Raw genomic sequence first — 22,047 nt, 5'->3', positions numbered from 1 at the left:
CTTTGTATACCAAGTCCATCAGCTATCTAGACTTCCTCAGGCATAGCTTCTAATGACTACATTTTTTTAGGCAAAGTTTTCATTCTTTATATAGCTCATAATTCTTTGTTGCAAGTTAGACATATAATACGGTACTCTAGGAATTAGATTTGGTCCCTATCTAAGTCTTATGTCTGTTGCTTCTTATAGTTGTTAGTATTTGTTGGCTGTTGGGAGAATGATGTTTTGTTTGTTTGTTTGTTTCATTTTGTTTGTTTTTTTTCCCTCTTGGTTTTTTTAGACAGGGTTTCTCTGTGTAGTCCTGGCCACCTGGAATTTGCTCTTAAGACCATGCTGGCCTCGAACTCAGAGATCCACCTGTCTCTACCTCCTGAGTTCTGGGATTAAAGGTGTGTGCCACCACTGCCCAGCTAAGAAATGATGATTTCTTAAGTGACTGCTTTGAACTATACTGAATTATATCTGCCTCCTGAAGGCTACCTAGCTTAATAGTTAGCTAATAAGATAAAGATTTTACTAAGGACCTACAACCAATAAATCTCCCAGTCTTTATTCACTAGGGGTCTCCATGAATGTGCACTGGGGTTCAACATCAACAATCAGGCATGCAATTGTCCTTAACCCTCACTTTCTGATTTAGGGAGACTTTCTCTTTAGCCCAATATGGGAACCTCAGCTTTTTCAAGTCTCTTGAGCATGCAGAGAACCCTCCAAATGCATGTGATCTTCTTGAGACTTAGGACCATTCAAATTTTTGACAGCAACACATCCATCCATCTTATTCCCCAGCTTCTCTTTACTCTTTCCAGTTAGTTTACAATTTACTGCAACTATAGTTTGCTTGCAGTCTCAGGCAACCCACAAAGCAAAATACTTGCTTATAATTACTTTTAAAAACTTCTCCGCATTCCATCTCCTCAAGGAGAAGGACTGGCTAAGCTCTAGATCGAGTTAGATATAGACAGCCTTCTAGGTGGTCACACATGGTAATTATTTATATAAACAATAATTTAACTCTGCTTTAAATTACTTTTGTTAACTTCCAACAGAGCAGTCTTCCAAGCATACTGATCATTACATGGTTGCCTCAAATAAATCTTTTGAATTTCAAGAGTAATTGTTTGATCTTAATTTGAGCTCTGTTTAATGATACTAATAGTTCTAACCTCATCAAAGCCAAACCTAAAAGACACTATAACACAAGCCTGGGAACCAATTGATTTGGAGACAGCTGTGGTCACCTTCACTATACTATGTATTCAGGCATTCTTTGGTGTCTTGTCACAAACTCCAGAACCAGTGTACATAGCCATGCCTTAACTATGTGTAATTACTGTACCCCAGAATAGGGAGCAATATGAAAAAAGCAAATTATTTATAAGTAAATATCGGACACTTTCTGAGTTTTCTCTACAGTTTTAATGTATGATTCCTTAAAAAATGTTGGCATTCCAAGCCAGGCAGTGGTGGTGCATGCCTTTAATTCCAGCATTTGGGAAGCAAAGGCAGGCAGATCTCTTTGAGTTCAAGGCCAGCCTGGTCTACAAGAGCTAGTTCCAGGACAGGCTCCAAAGCTAAAGAAAAAGTCTGTCAACAAAAAAACAAACAAATAAATAACATAAAAAAACCGTTGGCATTCCAGTAATCCTTTTTCTTTTACCAAATTTATCTTCCGTGTTACCTCAGATGTATTATTTGATTGACACTGTAAAGGGACAATTATCCAAACATATCTCTTGGACTTCCCTACACTTTTTTCCCAGAAAGAGTCTAACTATGTAGCCTTGGTGACCTGGAGCTCTCTATGCTGGCTTAGAGGTCCACCTCCATCCCCTGCCTCCTAAATATTGGATTTAAAGGCATGTGCCACTATGCTGTGTAGCTTCCCTCTTTTTTAATTGGTTGTCATCTGTAACACATGAGTGGTAAGACCACTAAATTAACAGTTTGGACTTGGTTAAAAAATTGTAATACTTAGCCAGGCAGTGGTGACACACACCTATACTCCCAACACTCAGGGAGGCAGAGGCAGATGGATCTCTGTGAGTTCGAGGCCATCCTGGTCTACAGAGTGAGTTCCAGGACAGCCAGAGAGAGATACACAGAGAAACCCTGTCTTGAAAAATAAAAAACAAAAAATTGTAATACTTAACTAGAAAAATAATTATCTTAATAAATTATTCTGTATAAATGTTAGAAAAAATTAATAAATTCTTGTCTATAAATTTTCTAATAAAATCATCTACCACAAGGGTTTGAGAAAAATAAAATACTGCTTTTTATAAAGAACTAATGGTATAAGGTCTGGTCAGTTATTCTCTAACTATTTGCACCCATCTTCTCCACTGTTCTTTAGAATATTTTATAGCATTAAATAATATTTACTTTTACATTATGTAATTAAATTGTAAATGACATGGAAAAGTACTAAACTGAATTTCATGTATTTTTTTAAAAGATGTATTTATTTAGTATGTGTACAGTATTCTGCCTGCATGTGTCCCTGAAGGCCAGAAGAGGGCACCAGATCTCATTACAGATGGTTGTGAGTTGTGGTTGCCAGGAATTGAACTCAGGACATCTGAGTCATCTCTCCAGCCCCTCCTAATTCTATGTATTTTTAGTGACTTTTTCAGTCATATTAAAAGTTAATTGTACTTCCAATTTTTTAAAACTTTTTAATTGAATCTTTGGGGATTTTACATCATGTATCCCAATTCTATTTACCTCCCAGTCCCTCCATATCTCTCCCTATCCCTCCTGCACCCCCACCCCACAAAAGAAAATAAAGCAAGGTAAGCAAAACAAAAGCAAGACCAAAACAAAACAAAAAAACAACAACAAAAAAAAAACCCATAAGCCGAAACAGAACAAACCCATACCAGGAACAGAAAAATCTGTTTCTCCTTCTCTCCTGCCCCTCATCACTTCTTCTGCCCTGGTTGCATTGGAGGCTTTGGTGTGTCATATAGTAAACCCTTTTGTCCCATCAGCTTGACTAGCAAGTGTTCATTGCAATGACTCACTGGTCTGGTTCAAGGCCTCTGGTTTTTGATAAACCAGCCTCACTAGGTCCTCAGCAGAGCTCCTCTGGTGTATCCTATGGCCACCCCAAGTCTTGGAGATCTTGTAGGTAACATTCCATACGACCAGTCCTTTCTTTAGCTCCAGCAGTTTCCAGATGAGGTAAATGCTTGGGTGGACCAACCAAAGGCTCAGTTGTGGACCTGTGTTAGCCAGCCAGGTCAGATCAACCCACTGGGGCTACCTACCTCAGATGCAGGGGTGGGATCAGATCCCCTACAAGAATGAAAAAAAAAAATCTCATTTTAAGAATGGTGTTGGGGCTGGAGAGATGGCTCAGAGGTTAAGAGCATTGCCTGCTCTTCCAAAGGTCCTGAGTTCAATTCCCAGCAACCACATGGTGGCTCACAACCATCTGTAATGAGGTCTGGTGCCCTCTTCTGGCCTGCAAGCATACACACAGACAGAATATTGTATACAAAATAAATAAATAAATAAATAAATAAATAAATAAATATTTTTTAAAGAAAGGAATGGTGTTAGTTAGGCGGTGATGGTATACTTCTTTAATCCCAGCACTTGGGAGGCAGAGGCAAACTGATCTCTTTGAGTTTAAGGCCAGCCAGGTCTATAAAGCAAGTTCCAGGACAACCAGAGCTACACAGAGAAACCCTGTCTTGAAAAACAAAGACAAACAAATTAAAAAGAATGGTGTTAGAGTTTGTTATCCTATAAACAGAACATTCTTTGTTTTTTTTTTATTAAGTGCCTAAAAATACCTTAACTCTATGACTTAGGTGTTGACACCAAATCTTTGCTTGATGAACCCTGCAGTTTAAGCAGGAAAATGAGATGTAAAATAACCAGTGTCTTTACTTGTTCTGGCAAGACCCATAGCTTGTAGTACAGCCCTTATTTCAAACTCATGACTGGGTGTACCCTATAAATGCTCCATAAACTATACTTTAAACAGAATCATTGACTATTCAGAATTTTCCAATGGGTAATAATGAAATTCTTTTTCTTTAAAAATTAAAACCACTGAAATCTAGATATACAGGCTACCTCACAGTATAGCTGTCCTAATGAGGGGAGAGACTCACATGAGGTAACTCACTGTTTAACAGTATGGCCATTTCTGTGTGTAACAGGAAGTTAAGCTATACAACTGAATTATTTTCTCATTCTAAGCTTTCACAAAACTAAAGGGATACAAAGGAAAGGGTGACTCTGGTCTTTCAGAACTTCTCATTGCCCTTGTTATCAGCCTTATCAGTGGAATAAAAATATTGGTACAGATGACCTCAAATGTCTCTTTTAATTTAGTGTTTAAACCATCTCATGGCATTAAACAATTATGCCCAACATTCATGATATGAGACGAAAGTTATCTTTGTATGTAAACCTGCTATGTGTGTAGAAATTATAGCCCTGCTAGATGAACTTACATGTACTCGTTTAAAACCCTGAGTTTGACCAGAACTGGGAACTTTTTACCAATATAGTGTCTCTGTACACATTTCCCCGATAGTGTTGAAAACAATGCTGTAGACCCTTAGAGTGAGTCCAGCAAATTCAAGCTGAATTAAAGTGCAACTCCCAAGAATAAGAGTTCATAAATTGTCATGAATTACTAGAAGGTCCATTGTTTCACCTTACCAAGGGTGCAATGAAGTAACACCATGCTATGTGATGCTGAAATCTGTCACTTTTTATTCGGTCTGTCCTTCTTTTGCAGGAGCTATTGTGACAATCTTGGCTACCATCCATTAAGTGCTGCTGACTTCGGAAAAATCATGAAAAACGTATTTCCAAACATGAAGGCACGCCGTTTGGGCACTAGAGGCAAATCTAAATATCCTTTATCAGAATGCTATCAGTAATCTCATTTGGCTCATCTGCTGTTGTAACTCAGTCGGCAACTACATTTAGAAATACATGTCAATCAACTAAGCCTTAGAAGAATAACTACAAATGTTATTTCCCCAGCTGTTACCAAACTGCATGAGAAATAGCAAATGATGGAAACGGAGACTGTGCCAGCCCACACCTGAATAATCACACAGAAACTACATTATTTACAACACTGCTTGGCCAATGGCTTAGGAGTATTTCTAGCTAGCTCTTACATCATAAATTAATTCATTTCTATTAATCTGTGTATCACCATGAGGCTGTGACCGGTAAGATTCCAGTGTCCTCCTTAGGCAGCTACATCTTCTGACTCTGCCTACTATATATCTCTGTTCAGATTTCCTGCCTGGCTATATTCTGCCCTGCTGTAGGCTGAAGGAGCTTCTTTATTAACCAGTGGTAATAAAACATATTCACAGTATACAGATGGGAATCACACATCAAAATGGTTTGTGAGTTTATTAAGATTCTGATAGATTTTATCTTTTATTTTATATTTTTATCTATTTTTATTCAAATTTTTGTATGCATATGTGTGTACATGTATATGATCAGGAGAAGGTGTTGTTTTCTCTGGAACTGGAGTTACAGGTAGCTGTAAGCCTCAAAGTGTGTGGGTTCTGGAAACCAAATCTATGTTCTCTGTAAGACCTGCAAGTGCTTTAAGCACTGAGATATCTCTCCAGCCCTTTATCACTTTTTATCCAATCACCTTTGCTTTAACAATAAAAATTAAGAAATGATGTATTTAGTAACTAAATTATATCAATAAAAGCAGGGGAAGATGTTAGCTTATCTTTTTTTTTCTCTTCTCTAAGAAACATGGTAATTCTCTGATTTAAAAAAAACAATAATGTTAATAATACACTCAAAAATGTTCTTGTAAAAAAAAGGTCCGTATTTGTAGTATGATTTCTAATTGGTCTTAATAATTAAAAACCTGGAGTCAGATATTATTGGGTGAAAGCTGAAAGATCAGAGAATCAGAGCAGCCAGCCACTAGTTCTTACCTCTATAAAATCCTCAGATTGAATTGGGTATCCTGTCTCTACAAGTAATCAAACTGAATGCCATCTCTTTGAAACCTCAGACTGAATCCTCAGCTCCTGTCTTCTCCCCCTTATACTCCTTTCTCTGCCCAGCCATATCACTTCCTATCTCAACCTCCCTAGTGCTAGGATTAAAGGTTTGAGCTACCACTGCCTGGCCTCTATGACTAACTAGTGCGGCTAGCCCCACACTCTGATCTTCAGGCAAGCTTAATTTGTTAAAGCTCAAACAAAATAGTACAAGTATTCACTATTTTTCTGGCAGCCATTAAAGCAGGGCATAGGAATGGCCCTTCTTGTGACAGAGAAATGTGCATAAGCAAACAGAAGTAAAGGGGTGAAAATTAAGAATTTATTAAAGGTCTTTCTGCTCCTAGAAGAGTATAAAATAGACTATCTTTTATTAGAAATGCATTCGTTTCTTCCTTGCTTAGCTCTTGGCATTTTTAAGGCCTTAAATTAGCTACTGTGGCAATGAGAGAAAGGGACAAGGAGGAAGGTTGCTTTTCTAAAAGAGTCACAGGTGCATTTGAACCACTCTACCCTTGTTTCCTGAATACAGACAGAAAAGGTCTTGATGTGTCTTTGGCATGTTACGGGTGATAATCCTTTATGTTTCAGTGGAAAAAGAAATGTAAAGGTTAAAGCCCTTGTGATACACTTAAGGGCTGTTTTTGTCCCTGTGCCCTGTACTCAAGTTTCCCATCCCTTTGCCAAGTTTCCATCTGTTGGTTTCTTCCCTCTGACCTGCTTGTTACTGGTGGCTGGCACAGCATAGTGGGAATGTTTATTCATAATGTTTTAATAGATTAGATTCATTTAAGACAGTATTACTGAACATTGTACATGAAACACTTAGTTTTGAATGCAGGAAAGTATTCTGAGTTTCTGCTAGCAAATTGTGTTTTTACTGATGATTGTGTTGTCATTTCATGTACAGTTCCTTCTCAAATGCTATCTACATAGACAGTCCATTTAATTTAAAGTGGTTTCAACCTTAACTGTTTATCACATATTGCTACAGTGGATTAAGGAAAAAAGCTTTTGTTCATATGCCAACACTGCCCAACCTCGACTTTCATAAAACTGGAGATGGGGTAAGAATTCTACTGTTTCTTCTTAATAAAGAGAAATATATCTTTAGTTGAATGCTTTCTGTACAATATTCTGGTTAAAATCAGGAACTGAGAACTGTTCTTTATACAAATAAGAGGGAGAGAAAAATCACCCACAATGGCCAAAAGATGCTAGCAAAACTTACCTACATAAACATGAAATTCATGATAATATAGATCTATAATTACTAATTTGTAGATATGTCCATAATATATATTGATGATGCCTGTTTGCCTAGGAAGAAAATTTGTAAGATAGCTATAGTATGCCCTCTCTAGGGCTGCTAATCAGTGTTGTTTTTATTGATACTAGATAAAGCTTTAGAACTATCAAAAACATTTGTTTGAGTCTAGCTTCCATTTTTGTTTGTTTGGATTTTCTTGTTAAAGTTTTTATTTTTGTTGTTTTGAAACAGAGACTCTGTATATAGCCCTGTCTGTCCTTGAACTCACTATGTTAGAGTGGTTATGAACTCACAGAGATCCACTTGCCTCTGCCTCTCAAGTGCTGTGATTGAAGTTGTGTGCCACTACACTAGGCTTTAGCTGCCATTTAAAGTGCTATATTCACCCTAAACTTGACTATTCTTTACTGATTCACTCATATATGCAAAGCTGTTACCTGTCTGCCAACAGCTCCATCATACTGTTTTGACCCAAGAGATGTATGCTGTGTCTTCCAATAAGAATACATATCTTCAATGTACTTCAACTTAATTTGTCTGAAATTATATCATTATTATTATTTTGTAAAGTTAACTTTTCCTCTTTCCTTTCTATAGTTGGAAGGAGTTGAACCATCTGGGCAGCTTCAAAATATTGATGAGGAAGTTATCTCTTCTGCTTGCCGTCTTGTGTGTGAGTGGGCCCAGAAAGTGTTAAGCCAGCCATTTGACACAGTCTTGGAATTAGCCCACTTCCTTGTTAAGAGTCATTATATAGGCACCAAGTCAATGGCAGCTCTGACTGTGATGGCAGCAGCACCAGCAGGTATGGAAACTGACCACATTGCTATATTTAGAGCTAGTAGCAAGAGGAGAGGTTGGGGCCAGTAAGATGGCACAGTAGGTAACGACACTGCTGCCAAGCCCTCTAAGCAGAACTGAATCTCCTCCTACAAGTTGTCCTAGGATCTCTACAGGCACTCTGTGGCACAAGGGCACTCATGAATAAATGAATAAAATTTAAAGAATTCATTAATGAAATATTTGACCAAAGAGTTTCATCATTTTAGTATCTGTATGAGTTTATTCTTACTCTAGTTCACACTAAATGCAGATGTTTTATTAAGTCAACAAAATAAAAACTATATTGTTAAATTGTAGATCTTAATCCTATCTTTTGTGTGATACTCTGCTAGAGTAAACTATTTGAATTTCCCTTCATTTGGGGGGATTTTTTTTGTTTTGTTTTGTTTTGTTTTGTTTTGGGGTGGGGGTTTTGAGACAGGCTTCTCTGTGTAACAATTCTGGCTGTCCTGGAACTTTCTTTGTAGACCAGGCTGACCTCAAACTCACTTCTGCTTCTGTTGAGATTAAAGGCGTGCGCCACTACCGCCCGGCTAATACTTTTTTTTTTTTTAATAAAAAAAAGACTGTTTTTAAATATAAAGAATATTTTATGTATCTAGTTAGATGTTAAAAGTAAAATACGATTAAATTTTAAAATTATGTGCTAGGCTCCTATCCCAGAAATTAAGCTTGTCAATAAAACAATCCGAGGATTATGACTGGTTACCTGGTTTTGTAAATAACAAACCTTGTGAAGTGGTACTATAAAATAGCAAGAGTTGTTTTTGTTTTGTTTGTTGTTTATTTGTTTTTAGACAGGGTCTCTACTGCAGCGAGTCCAGGCTATTGTGGGACTTGTAATGTAAACCAGGCTGACCTTGAACTCATAGAAATCCTCCAACCTCTGTCTCCAAGGTGTTCACTACTTGTGGCTGCAAATGAAAAAATTTTTAATTTATTTTTATTTTATGTATTTTGGTGTTTTGCCCTCATGTATTTCTGTGTGAGGGTGTTGGATCTTCTGGATCTGGAGTTAACAGACAGGTGTGAGCTACCGTGTGGGTTCTGGGAATTGAACTGAAGTCCTCTGGAAGAGCAGCCAGTGCTCTTAACTGCTGAGCCATCACTCCAGCCTGAGAAAAAAATTTTAAATGGCAGTTTAAGTGAGAATTTTAATTCAAAGAGAAAGTTTTAGAACTGCCAATTTTAGCAGTTAATATTATTATTGAAATATCGAATGCATTCCTAAATTAATAGCTTTGTGTAAGGTATCAATTCTAATGGAAAATTTTATGCTTTATTTCTGTTAAACCTGACACTGTGGAGTAAATAAATTACATTACTTTAGAAAATTATTTCTGTGAACAGAGAACAAAACTTGTTTTCCAAGCTAGTTCTTCTAAGTTGAATCTAAATATTTTAAAATCTGCAATACATTTATTCTGCAGAGAATTACTGTTTGTGGTGTGTATGAATGTATATAATGTCTCCTACTCACTTCACCACCAGTTGAGAACCAGTATCAGCAAAACAGCCTCCCACACTCAACAGTAGCCAATCTCAACTTTTCAAAACTTCATGAGTATAAACTCTACGTGACCAAACCAGATTTTGCACTCAAATTAGGCAGAAGCATGGTGGTGCTTAGTTAGTCCAATGTTTGTAGCTCACATACATGTTACCTCTCTTAATTCCTTTAGTAGGCCTGTGAGATAGATTGTTTCACTCTAGGAAACACGCTCTGGGAAGTGAAATCTTCTATCCTTGGCCAGATAAGTAATGAAGCTAGGATTTAAATACTGCTTACCTGTCTGTAAAGCCCAGGTACCCTGAGTTATTTCATACTACATTCTTATCTTCTGGAAGAATAAGACTTTGAAGAATGTGGAGCCTTCAGAACTGGAGGAGGCAGCACCATCTGTTTCCCATTATTTGCAAGACTAACCAAAAGAGAATGAGGGAATTTTTGAGGATTAAGTGTAAAGTGGAGAGGTGGCTCAGCAGTTAAGAGCACATGTTGCTCTTGCATATAACCTATGTTCTGTTCCCAGGACCCATACAGCAGCTCACAGCCATCTGTAGCTCCTGGCCCAGGGGTCTGAAGCCCTCTTCTGACCTTCTTCAGGCACCAGGCATGCACATAATGCACATACAAGAATGCAAAACATTCATACACATAAAATAATAAATAAGTCTTTAAAATGTAGTAAAAAGTACACAGCAAACAGGTAATTTCCATATTTAAAAGAAATTTTTAGAGACACTAAACTTTTTGCCAATTGTATTTACTGAAAACTTTAAATCTCTTGAAATTTTGTTCTTAACTCTTAGAAAATTTTTAAAAGAGTATTTATGGTAAATATTTTCATCCTTTGAAGGCAAACTAATTTTTTTTTTTTAAATATAGTGTCTGTCTTAAGGACAGGTTGTTACAAATGTCCTTTTTGTGAGTCAGCTGCTTGGAACTTAATTCCTGTCCAGAGACGCTGGCAAGAGGACAAGGCAGGAAGATGTGAGCCATTGGCAGAGGCTTTCCTGGGTGCAGGTGCTGGGAAGAAAGCTGAGACAGAGCCAGAGAAAGCAGTGAGGCTGAGTTCAAAGAGAATAAAACAATAATTACATTATTTAAAAGAAAAGGAGAGGATCAAAAATGAAGGATTACCGACCAGAGTTTGCAGAAGAGAATTCCTGTGTCTTTCTCTTCTTCTAGCCTTCCTCCCCCACCTGCACCAAGTTGTGGCTGTAACTAGAGTGATGAAGAGCAGAACCTGGCTGGGGACAGAAGGCAAGGTGCGAGAGCAGGCTATCCTGCTCCTCCTCAGCACATGGGACTTCCTTACCACTTAGTGCCACCTCCTAAGTATGAAATGAGCTTTGTGAAAGTACTTTTATTACATACTCAGTTTTCTTAAAATTTATATCTTGCTTTTTTTTTTGCTGTCTTACTACTCTTTTTAAAAGTTTTCTCAGTAACACTTTTCAAAATGCCTTAACATTAGAAATTTTGCTTCTTAATTTCTCTAGGTCACACTGGAATAATCATAATAACAATTAAAATAATGGTTCATATTTTTGTGAATTTCTGGTAAGATTAAAAACTTGTTTTCCCCACATAAATTTTTTTTAGGCTGTGGAGTGGTTTTAGTGAATATTTATTAGGTTGTTATTATTATGGGCTGAATAGTAAAATTATGAAAATTTATTAATTTTATCCTAATTACAGAAAGGGATAGAAAATTTGCTGGCCTTTAATACAACGTAAAAATGCTCTGTTGGCATGTATTTTTGTTAGTGGCCCCACATTTATGATATAGTTAATTCTTTAAAATTGTCTGCCATTGTTTACTTACCTCAAGCTGTTCTGGTCAAACCATATTTTAGTATGTCAAAATCTTGCTGACAGATTTATAAACAGAGATCTGTTACTTTGCTTTGTAAATAAGGTGAGGATTAGAATATCCTTCCTAGTTGTTTTGTCCAGTAGATGACTACATACTCAAAGAAACTGAGTCATATGGCCTTCCACAAAAGACAGCCTTTATTTTAGCTTTCCTTTGTGTTTATTTTCAGGACTTAAAGGAATTCCCCAGCCTTCTGCTTTTGTACCTACAGCTGAAAGTAATTCTTTTCAACCTCAAGTAAAGACTTTGCCATCTCCAATTGATGCTAAGCAACAGTTGCAACGGAAAATTCAAAAAAAGCAGCAAGAACAGAAACTACAATCCCCATTGCCAGGAGAATCCTCAGCAAAAAAAACAGAAGGCACTACAGCCAACGGAGTGGCTAATCTACCCAATGGAAACCCTGCGATCCTTTCTCCCCAGCCCATTGGGATTGTGGTGGCAGCAGTCCCTAGTCCCATTCCGGTAATGTTATTGCTACAGTTTGGCCTTACTGAGATAGTGGAAAGTCATTTATTTTATTAAAAGTGAAAGGTGAGAAGAAGGCAACCGTATGTGTAGCTATAATCATAAATTTTTTTTATGATCAGACTCACCTTCAGTCATTTGTCTTTCATTTCAAATGTGTATTGCTAATGAAAAGCAAACTCTAAACCTAACAGAAGTGAATATATAAGGGATGAAGTGTGTATATAACCACTCAACTTTAGTAAGAATAAATTTATTTAAAAGTTGTTTTTATCTCTGTCTAATTCAAGAAAATATAACTATAAACTTTTGGGAGCCTAAAGTTTTTCTGAATATTGAAGTAAATCAAATTATAGTGTTAATGATTTTTAATGGAGCCTACTTCTGTGGATAGAGGAGTAGAATATTGTTCGGGTTACTGTCATACAACTAACATAGTGAAGGGGCTCTTCATATGTAAGTGTTTCTTGCTAAAGTAAAATGATAAACTTACACTCTTATAGGTATTATTACTAAGGGGATACTTTCTCTGTTTTTCTTGTTCTTATAAGTATCTTCATCATTGCTATTTCATTAAAACTTCCAATATATGCTGCCGGGCAGTGGTGGCACACGCCTTTAATCCCAGCACTCGGGAGGCAGAGGCAGGCAGATCTGGTCTACAAAGCTATTTCCAGACCAGCATCTTAACACAAAGAAACCCTGTCTCAAAAAAAAAAAAAAACCACTTCCAAAAACTGATGGCCGTATATCCACTGAGGAGCAGACTTCAGGAGACCTTAGTTTTGTCTAGGACCTCCTTATCCTCGTTAGTTTTTAACACTCTAAAAGTCTCCCAAGAGTGAGCTGTCTTCTTGGAACAGATTCCAGTAGATACTTTAGAGTTTACCTTTCTTCATGATTGTATCTCTTCTCCCTGTAACCTCATTAAACCATTAGTTAGGCAAGTATTTATCATAAGTTAACTGAGAAGTAACCAAGTCTTTTCCCAGGAATTACTATATTTCATAACTATTGCATTATTCTTATGTTTGTTAAAATATTTGAGGGCCTATTTATATACAAAAATACCCAAAAGAACTCTCTTCTAATATTAAAACTGCCTTATTTCTTTTTAGTTAACACTTAATAAATTCTTTAATATTATACAGATGTACAACATTCTGTTGTATCCTGAACTTAATTAGAACGGATTTTTTGTTTTCTATGTTTTTGCAGGTCCAGCGGACCAGGCAGTTAGTAACTTCACCGAGTCCCATGAGTTCTCCTGATGGCAAGGTTCTTCCCCTCAATGTGCAGGTGGTCACTCAGCACATGCAGTCTGTGAAACAGACACCAAAGACTCCTCAGAACGTTCCAGCCAGTCCTGGTGGGGACCGTTCTGCCCGGCACCGCTACCCTCAGATCTTACCCAAGCCAGCAAACACCAGTGCACTCACCATCCGCTCTCCTACAACTGTGCTCTTTACCAGCAGTCCCATCAAGACTGCCGTTGTACCTGCATCACACGTGAGCTCTCTGAATGTGGTGAAAATGACAACAATATCCCTCACGCCCAGTAACAATAATGCCCCTCCTAAACATTCTGCCTCAGTCAGCAGTGCTACTGGAACAACAGAGGAATCAAGGAGCATTCCTCAGATCAAGAATGGTTCTGTTGTTTCCCTTCAGTCTCCTGGGTCTAGGGCCAGCAGCACTGGGGGAACTTCCGGTGTGGAAGTCAAAATGGAACCAGAAGGTTCATCAGATGAGCATCCTCTACAGTGCCAAGAGAACTCTGAGGGGACTAAAGCTCCCCTAACAACACCTAGTGCCCTTTGGGGGCAGAAAAGTAATACAGATGGAGCAGTATCCAAACCTTCCAATGAAGGTGTCGTTGAAGTAAAAGCAACTAAGGTCTGTGACCAGAGGACCAAATGTAAAAGTCGCTGTAATGAAATTCTGCCAGCCATCTCAGCAGGCAATAATCAAAGCACTGTTACTCTCTCGGTTGCTACTCAGAACTTACCTTTCACCAGCACCAGCTCACCATCAAATGGTGACTCAGTAAATAAAGACCCTAAATTATGCACTAAAAGTCCAAGAAAACGACTGTCTGCTACACTGCAAGAGTCTCAGGTGCCTCCTATAAAGAAACCAATTGTGGAGCAGCTTTCTGCAGCTACCGTAGAAGGTCAGAAACCAGGCACTGTTAAGAAGGACCAAAAGGCTCCACATTCAGGGACAACAGAAAGCTCAACAGCAGGTGCTCAGATTCCTAACAAGGTGTCAATCAGTGTCAATTCACACATCATAGAGGATGAGCCCTTGAACCCTACTCTTGTAGCCAGTGAATCCGTTCTGGAGCAGCAAACAACGCCATCATCGTCTCCAGATGTAAAAGTAAAACTTGAAGGGACTGTCTTTCTCTTGGACTGTGAGGCAAAATCAGATGGCAGCTTTAATCCTAACGAATGGCAGCAAGTTACTAAGGGTCCTGACCTCATAGCTGCCAGCTGTGAACAGCAAGATATTAGTGTTATGACCGTTCCCGAACATTCTGATATCCATGATCTAGAGAGATCTGTTTGGGAATTAGAAGGGATACCACAGGACACATACAGCCAGCAGCTACATAGCCGGATTCCAGAATCTTCTTTGAATCAAATACAAGCACAGTCTTCAGATCAGTTACCATTGCAGTCTGAACTGAAAGAGTTTGAGTCTTCTGTTTCCCAGACAAATGAAAGCTACTTTCCTTTTGATGATGAACTTACACAAGATAGCATTGTGGAAGAGCTGGTGCTTATGGAGCAGCAGATGTCAATGAATAATTCACATTCTTATGGTAACTGCTTGGGAATGACCCTTCAGAGTCAGTCAGTAACTCCAGGAGCTCCAATGTCATCTCATGCTTCCAGCACCCACTTCTATCATCCAATCCATAGCAATGGCACTCCAATTCACACACCTACACCCACACCCACTCCTACACCAACCCCAACGCCAACGCCAACTCCCACATCCGAAATGATTGCTGGGTCTCAGAGTCTATCACGGGAGAGCCCGTGTTCCAGGCTTGCCCAGACAACACCTGTGGATAGTGCTTTAGGAAGTAGCCGACACACACCCATTGGTACTCCTCATTCTAATTGCAGCAGTAGTGTCCCTCCAAGCCCTGTTGAATGCAGGAATCCATTTGCATTCACCCCAATAAGCTCCAGTATGGCTTATCACGATGCCAGCATTGTCTCCAGCAGTCCTGTGAAGCCAATGCAGAGACCCATGGCCACGCACCCTGATAAAACCAAGCTTGAGTGGATGAATAATGGTTATAGTGGGGTTGGTAGTTCATCAGTTTCTGGCCATGGCATTCTCCCAAGCTATCAGGAGCTGGTAGAAGATCGTTTCAGGAAACCCCATGCCTTTGCTGTGCCCGGACAGTCATATCAGTCTCAGTCCAGACACCATGACACTCATTTTGGTCGTTTGACTCCCGTCTCTCCTGTGCAGCATCAAGGTGCCACTGTAAACACCAACAAGCAAGAAGGGTTTGCAGTGCCCGCTCCTCTTGATAATAAAGGGACTAATTCATCTGCCAGCAACAACTTCAGGTGCCGGAGTGTGAGCCCTGCTGTCCATCGCCAACGGAATCTTAGCGGAAGCACCCTCTATCCTGTGTCTAATATCCCACGGTCTAATGTAACCCCCTTTGGAAGTCCAGTAACCCCAGAAGTTCATGTTTTCACAAATGTTCACACAGATGCATGTGCCAACAACATAGCTCAAAGAAGTCAGTCAGTCCCCTTGACAGTCATGATGCAGACAGCTTTCCCAAACGCTCTGCAAAAGCAAACAAACAGTAAAAAAATCACTAACGTTTTGTTGAGCAAACTCGATTCTGACAATGATGATGCAGTGAGAGGTTTGGGAATGAACAACATGCCCTCCAATTACACAGCCCGGATGAATCTCACTCAAATTTTGGAAACTTCCCCTGTTTTTCCTAGTGCCAATTCACAAAATATGATCGATTCCAGCACTTCAGTTTATGAGTTCCAAACACCATCTTACCTCACCAAAAGTAATAGCACCGATCAGATCAGTTTTTCTCCTGGAGATAATCAAGCACAATCTGAAATTGGAGAACAGCAATTAGATTTTAATAGCACTGTTAAAGACCTGTTGAGTGGAGACAACCTGCAAACCAGCCAGCCCCTGGGAGGTCAGGTCGCATCTGATCTCACCAACACTGCATCTGATTTCCCTAGTGACATCAGGTTGTCTTCTGACCTCTCAGGCAGCATCAATGATTTGAACACCTTAGACCCAAATCTGCTGTTTGATCCAGGTCGTCAGCAGGGACAGGATGATGAAGCCACACTGGAAGAATTAAAGAATGACCCACTGTTTCAACAGATTTGCAGTGAGTCAATGAACTCTATGACTTCATCAGGTTTTGAATGGATAGAAAGCAAGGACCATCCTACTGTTGAAATGTTGGGATAAATTGTGTTTTATAATATGTAGCACACTGTATCTAAAGACATATGTATTGTATTTGTCTTAATGGAAGTGCCTCCCGCAGCAGAAACACTATTAATTGTGACATTTTAAAAGCGTTTGCTGCAGAAGTGGTTTCTTCTTCAATAGGAAATGGTTAGACTTGCCTCAGTTCTGGACAGGTTTCTGAAGACAGTAGGCTGTAGAGCAAGTATTAGGTTTTAAATTTTATAATGTTCCCCCATTTAATTTGCTAGTAAAGAATCCAGCTTTTTACAAGAGCAGTCTGGGTCTTTATTTTGTATAAGTTTATTTTAATTCATCAGTTGATCTACATAGAAACCATCCATTTTTAGTCATAGGCTGTTTTATTGTTGGCATTATCTTTTAGGTATGAAATCATAGCTAAGGTATACTGTAGGCAAGAGAGTCTTCCTTAAAACAGGGATAATATTCAGGTTATTATAAATATTTAAGCTTGAAACATGAAGCTACTGTAGGATGAGAAATCTCTGTAGGACTTTCTGGGGCTTTGTTCCATTTACTCCCACAATGAAGGGCTGATGTAGGAGAAAACAATGGAAAGCAAATGTTAATTTAAGGGAAGTAAAAGCTGCACTAAAAATTTTAAGAGGAAAACTAGTAGCCATTTATTTGTGACATTGCATTAGTCCAGTTTTAAAAGGTGACTTTTAAAATGGAGCTCTCTAGCTCGCACACTTTGTTTCTCTCTCTCTTCCTGTCCCTCTTGATCCCCCTCTCCTTCCTACTCCGATCTCTCCCTTCCCTTTTTCTTCTTCCCTCCCCTCCCCATCACTTACACATACAGAGAGAGAGGGAGAGAGACATACACTAGACATTGAAATTTAATAGCAGAAATACAAGCATGTTAGAAAATGTCTTGTGTTTTATTATTTGCTTGTTGAGATTGGAGTGTTAGAAGGGAAATAGAGACTTTTTCTTAGTTTCCTCACCATAGCTCTGTGTACATGCTGAAGCTACTAAAGAATTCTTTTTAATGCTTTTCGCCATGGTATCCTTTAGTAATCAGCTTTTTTCCTCAGTTTGCTCGCTCCTTTGCTTCTCTGAATGTAGTGATGCAGTTTGATCATGGATCCTTTGCAAAACACCAAGCAGGAAAGATAATATTAAGAGCCCAGCGAAAAATCGTTTCCTCATGTGAGGTGTGGAGCCTCAGATCTTTGTTCTCTGATAAAGCAAGGGGGTGATGATAGTACTTGAAGAGGAGGACCGTTTTATTACTTGTTTAATTATTTATTGTGGTGGACACAGCTGCAAAAGAAGCAAAGCACTCAGGATTTGTTTTAAAGTGTTTCTCTGTGGCTCCTGTTTTGGTTTATGAATAGTATTTATGAATTTCATGTTAACAAAACTAGTGGGCAGCTTCATTTAATTGAGTTTCAAGGTAATTTTCAGAGAGATATTAAAGTTAACCTTAAGTTCTTAAAAGCTAACATGAAACCATTCACTATACTCTCCTGAACCTAGCCAACCTTTTCTTTACCTTAATTCAAAAATAAATCAGAAGACCGCAATCCAAATATTTAACAAATATGATGGAAGGGTTAATTTAATAAGGGTCCATTGTTCAGCAGATTTGAAAAGTAGGGTATTAACATATTCTAATAAATCAATGGTGCTAGAGTTGGCTCAGAGGTTTATCTATGGATGTGTTGTAGTTACTGGCATATGTGTGTGTTTGCTGTTAATTTGATTTAATGATTTGTTAGATTTTTTTTGATACTAGTTACTTCTTCACTGTACATTGAGATACAGCACTACTGCACACCAAAGTATGTAATACCCAAAGGAAACTGTGTGATTTCTTCTGACAAATGACGGGAGCCTTTCTCAGTGAGATACTCTGAAAAGGAGTCTTTGAGGCCATTCTAATCCCTGTTTACATGTTAGCTTCCTACTAATGAAAAAAATAATGGAAATCTTTTTTGATAAAAAAAAAAGTATAGAAACTGGAGGATTTTTACCCCCCCCCCCCATGTACAGTATTGCAGCAAACTCTTTAAATTTGGCTGAATTCGTCCAGCAAACTTTTTGGGGTTCATATATTGCACTAAATTTGTTGAACCTGTGGTAGGCACATCTCTTAGGATAAATGCAACCAGTACAGTCCACAGATTAAAATTTTTAAATGTGTTTCATTATGAAAAGACAAAATATCATCAAAGTGACAGATGAAATTGTCTTATGTAGCAATGTGCACTGATCTCAATGAGATATTTCTATTTCTTATTCTCTTACACGAGAATATTCCAGCAGGAAGAATTAAGTTTAGTTTGCTTCACCATGTTAATACATGATCACAAAATGTGCATGAGTGTTCTTGACTTATCTTGTACAGTACTAGGTAATCCTGTAACCACTTTTTTTCCCCTCTTGGCTGTATTGAAACTGGCTCTGTGTTAACCAGGTGAGCATAGTTATTCACAGGTTATTTTGCTTTTTTAATGTTTACTAATTCTGCTTAGTTGTTGAATATGTTCTTTTCTTGGGATTTTTTCATTGTTTTGATGTTTAAAACATTTTGCATACTGTTTTATCATGATAAGACTTCATGAAGTAAATACTTTTGCATATAATTGCAATAAGCACTGACTTTTGAACTGAGCAAGAAGGAGCGTATTTGTGCAGTGCATCTGAGGTTCAGATAACAGTCTTGTACTACAGTGTGCTTACTACACCAGAGGTGGCAAAAGCAAGCCCTGTTGTGTGTCTCATTTAGTGCAGAGTCAGATCCCGGTGCTTTGTTGTCTGTTGTACCTGCTGAGATCACAGTAGTTGAACATCGCAGTAGCATTTCAGTTCTCTTTTTTATTCAAAGTGCTCAAATTGTTTTTTAAATGTTTTCAAAAACAATTAAAAACATTTTATATTATACTGACTGGATGTTAAGATGATTTATGGGATGTGTTTTTATAGACAATTGCCATTTTATAAATTTGTACCTGATGCTATATTTCCCTCAAACTGGTGAAACGATGGGGAGCAGGGGTGTGTAAAAATGGCACAAGGCATAGTGTGCCACATCTCTGCTGATCCAAAAGAACTGACAGCTTGTTCTCATGCTTGTGCTCGCTCGCTCTCCCTCCCTCCCTTCTCTGGAACTGTGTTGTTCAATTGAGATTTATTGCCATTGGTACATGGCATAGAGTGTATGTTTTGTAAAAGACCATCTTCTCTTTTGTTCTTTCACATGGTATTTCCTTTCAGGTGTCAGGTTGAGGACTATCTAGGTTTCTGTGTTTCAGGAACATTAAATGCAAAGATGAAGATTTTAAAGTCCCAGATGTGTTAAAATGTACAGAAATTATAAGCCAGGGCTGGAGAGATGGCTCAGAGGTTAAAAGCATTGCCTGCTCTTCCAAAGGTCCTGAGTTCAATTCCCAGCAACCACATGGTGGCTCACAACCATTTGTAATGAGGTCTGGTGCCCTCTTCTGGCCTGCAAGCATACATACAGACAGAATATTGTATACATAATAAATAAATAAATATTTTTTAAAAAAAGAAAGAAATTATAAGCCAGAGAACAGGCCATAGGTCTACAAAGAGGCAGAAAATAACAGAAACTTCAGCTTCTACAAAGCCATGGAACCAGGGTTCGAGATGGGATTTGGTCACTTTGATACAGAATCTGCAAGAACCAATATCTGGGAATATAACATCATATCCATGTTCTAAATTAAACAGCCCACTTACCTGTATATTCATTATATCTGACAACCCCACTATCACCTCTGACCTCGATCCCTGAGTTCAGACAGGTGGAAGCAATCACAAAGTGAATGAAAATTGAGAAAGGAAGGTGAGTAAAATAGAGGAAGACTCTCACATTAGACAGGTAGGTAGTCACTCACAAAAGAGAAAGATTGAGAAAGAAGGTGGGTGAACTGTCCAGGAAGGCTCCCACATAGATTGGACCTACAAACCAAAACTCCAAAGCACTTGAAAATGAAAGTAATCCTGAAAACTATAAATCTCTCACCATAAAAGCAATGAGCCTCCTGGGTGTTGCTTTAAGTATGACAGTCTAAGGAAATTTAGCTGTTGTCTTAACAATTTTAGTGTCAGAAGTAATAGCATGTGTCTGAAGTCCCAGCTACTGAGATGCTAAGGCAGGAAGATTTTCCTCAGCCTAGGAGCTTGAGATGAGCTTGACCAATAGATTGAAACTTCACCCCTGGGAAATAAAACTGGAGACAGAAGGTTCAAGGAGTTCGTTCAATGGTTTATTTGCACGGACAGGTCCTGCCTTTGTTTCATCACCAGCTTTGCTTTGTGTTACATCATAGTCACTGTGGTTCCCTTAGTATGTCCTCCTTCATCCCAAGGATAAGGAAGGGCAGTTCTTACTGCCTGTATCAGAGAAAAAGCTTTTCCAGAATCTCCCAGTTACTCAATGTGCACATCCTCCCAGTTTCATTGGACAAGCGCAAATCTAAAAAAGCCAGTTTGTTAGATTATTGGTTCATTATTCATGGTTGGTAGAGAAGCCTGCTTTCTGCATGTGGTCATCTTGAGGGCCATTGAGATGGCTCAATAGGTAAAGGTACCTACCCCCAAGTCTTAAGTTCAGTTACCAGGACCCATGTGGTGACAAGAGAATGATTTCCACAAGTTGTCCTCTGACCTCCACAGGCACTCTGTGATGGACATGTGCACACACAAATAAAAATACTGCGATACTAAGTTTCATAACCTAAAAATATCAATGATTTCATCTCTGGGAGGGGACCATTAGTGGTCAAAAGGAAAACAACAGCTGAGTAAGATCAGTTTTAAATATTGTGTGTGTGTGAGAGAGAGACAGAGAGAGAGAGACAGAGAGAGCGAGCATGTGTGCTGGTACCCACAGAACCCAAAAGAGAACGCTGGATCTCCCTGAGCTGGAGTTACATGGTGCTGGAAACTGAACTCAGTATCTCTCGAAGAGCAGTACGTGCTCTTAGCTGCTGAGCCCACCTTTGGGAGTTCAGAGCTTGGTAAAGAACTAGTTACAGAGTTGGCTATGTAATATGCTATGTGGAAGAAAAGGAGAGAAGGCAAGAGAAGGCTAAGAGAGCGTTTGTTTGATTTGGGATTTTCTTTTTTGTTTTGGTGGTGTTGTTTTCAAGACAAGATTTCTCTGTATAGAACCCTGGATGTCCTGGAACTTACTCTGTAGACCAGGCTGGCCTCGAACTCACAGACATCCTCCTGCCTCTGCCTCCCGAGATAAAAAAATTCACTATCACTGCACTGCACAGCTTTTTTGTTGTTGTTGATTGGTTGTTTTTTTGAGAGGCTAAAGGTTTGTTAAGACTTCAGTTAGTTCACTGATATAAACTGCTAACTGGTATCCACCCTTCTCTGTAAACTGACAAATTGGGTATTATTCTCATAACTACAAATTGTCTCAGTTTCTATTACTACAGTAAACCACATTTTCTTATTAAATGTATATAGTGGATGTTAATGTATTATTAATGGACATTTAAATAACATTACAAGTTTGTTAATTCAATCATAAATAACGTAAAGTCTTTTTTAAGTGTACAGCTGCTCT

At 38.6% G+C, this 22,047-nt stretch overlaps 1 protein-coding gene across 4 annotated transcripts in view; it reads left to right on the top strand.

The window, feature by feature from the left end:
• The window catches only part of Rfx7 (regulatory factor X7), an 82,407-nt gene extending 63,024 nt beyond the window's left edge, over positions 1–19,383 (top strand). For 3 of the 4 annotated variants that reach the window (XM_075965295.1, XM_075965296.1, XM_075965293.1), the window contains 5 exons: positions 4,763–4,883; positions 7,004–7,084; positions 7,885–8,092; positions 11,683–11,978; positions 13,200–19,383. In XM_075965295.1, the coding sequence (XP_075821410.1) occupies positions 4,763–4,883; positions 7,004–7,084; positions 7,885–8,092; positions 11,683–11,978; positions 13,200–16,469 (3,976 nt within the window). In that variant the 3' untranslated portion in view covers positions 16,470–19,383. Of the gene's footprint in view, positions 1–4,762; positions 4,884–6,999; positions 7,085–7,884; positions 8,093–11,682; positions 11,979–13,199 lie in introns of all 4 variants that reach the window. The other variant, XM_075965294.1, reaches the window with a different exon arrangement.
• Positions 19,384–22,047: the final 2,664 nt, after the last annotated feature.

Source organism: Microtus pennsylvanicus, chromosome 3, assembly GCF_037038515.1.
Source record: "Microtus pennsylvanicus isolate mMicPen1 chromosome 3, mMicPen1.hap1, whole genome shotgun sequence".
NCBI classification, from domain to species: domain Eukaryota; kingdom Metazoa; phylum Chordata; class Mammalia; order Rodentia; family Cricetidae; genus Microtus; species Microtus pennsylvanicus.
This window is presented reverse-complemented; position numbering and strand designations above follow the sequence as displayed.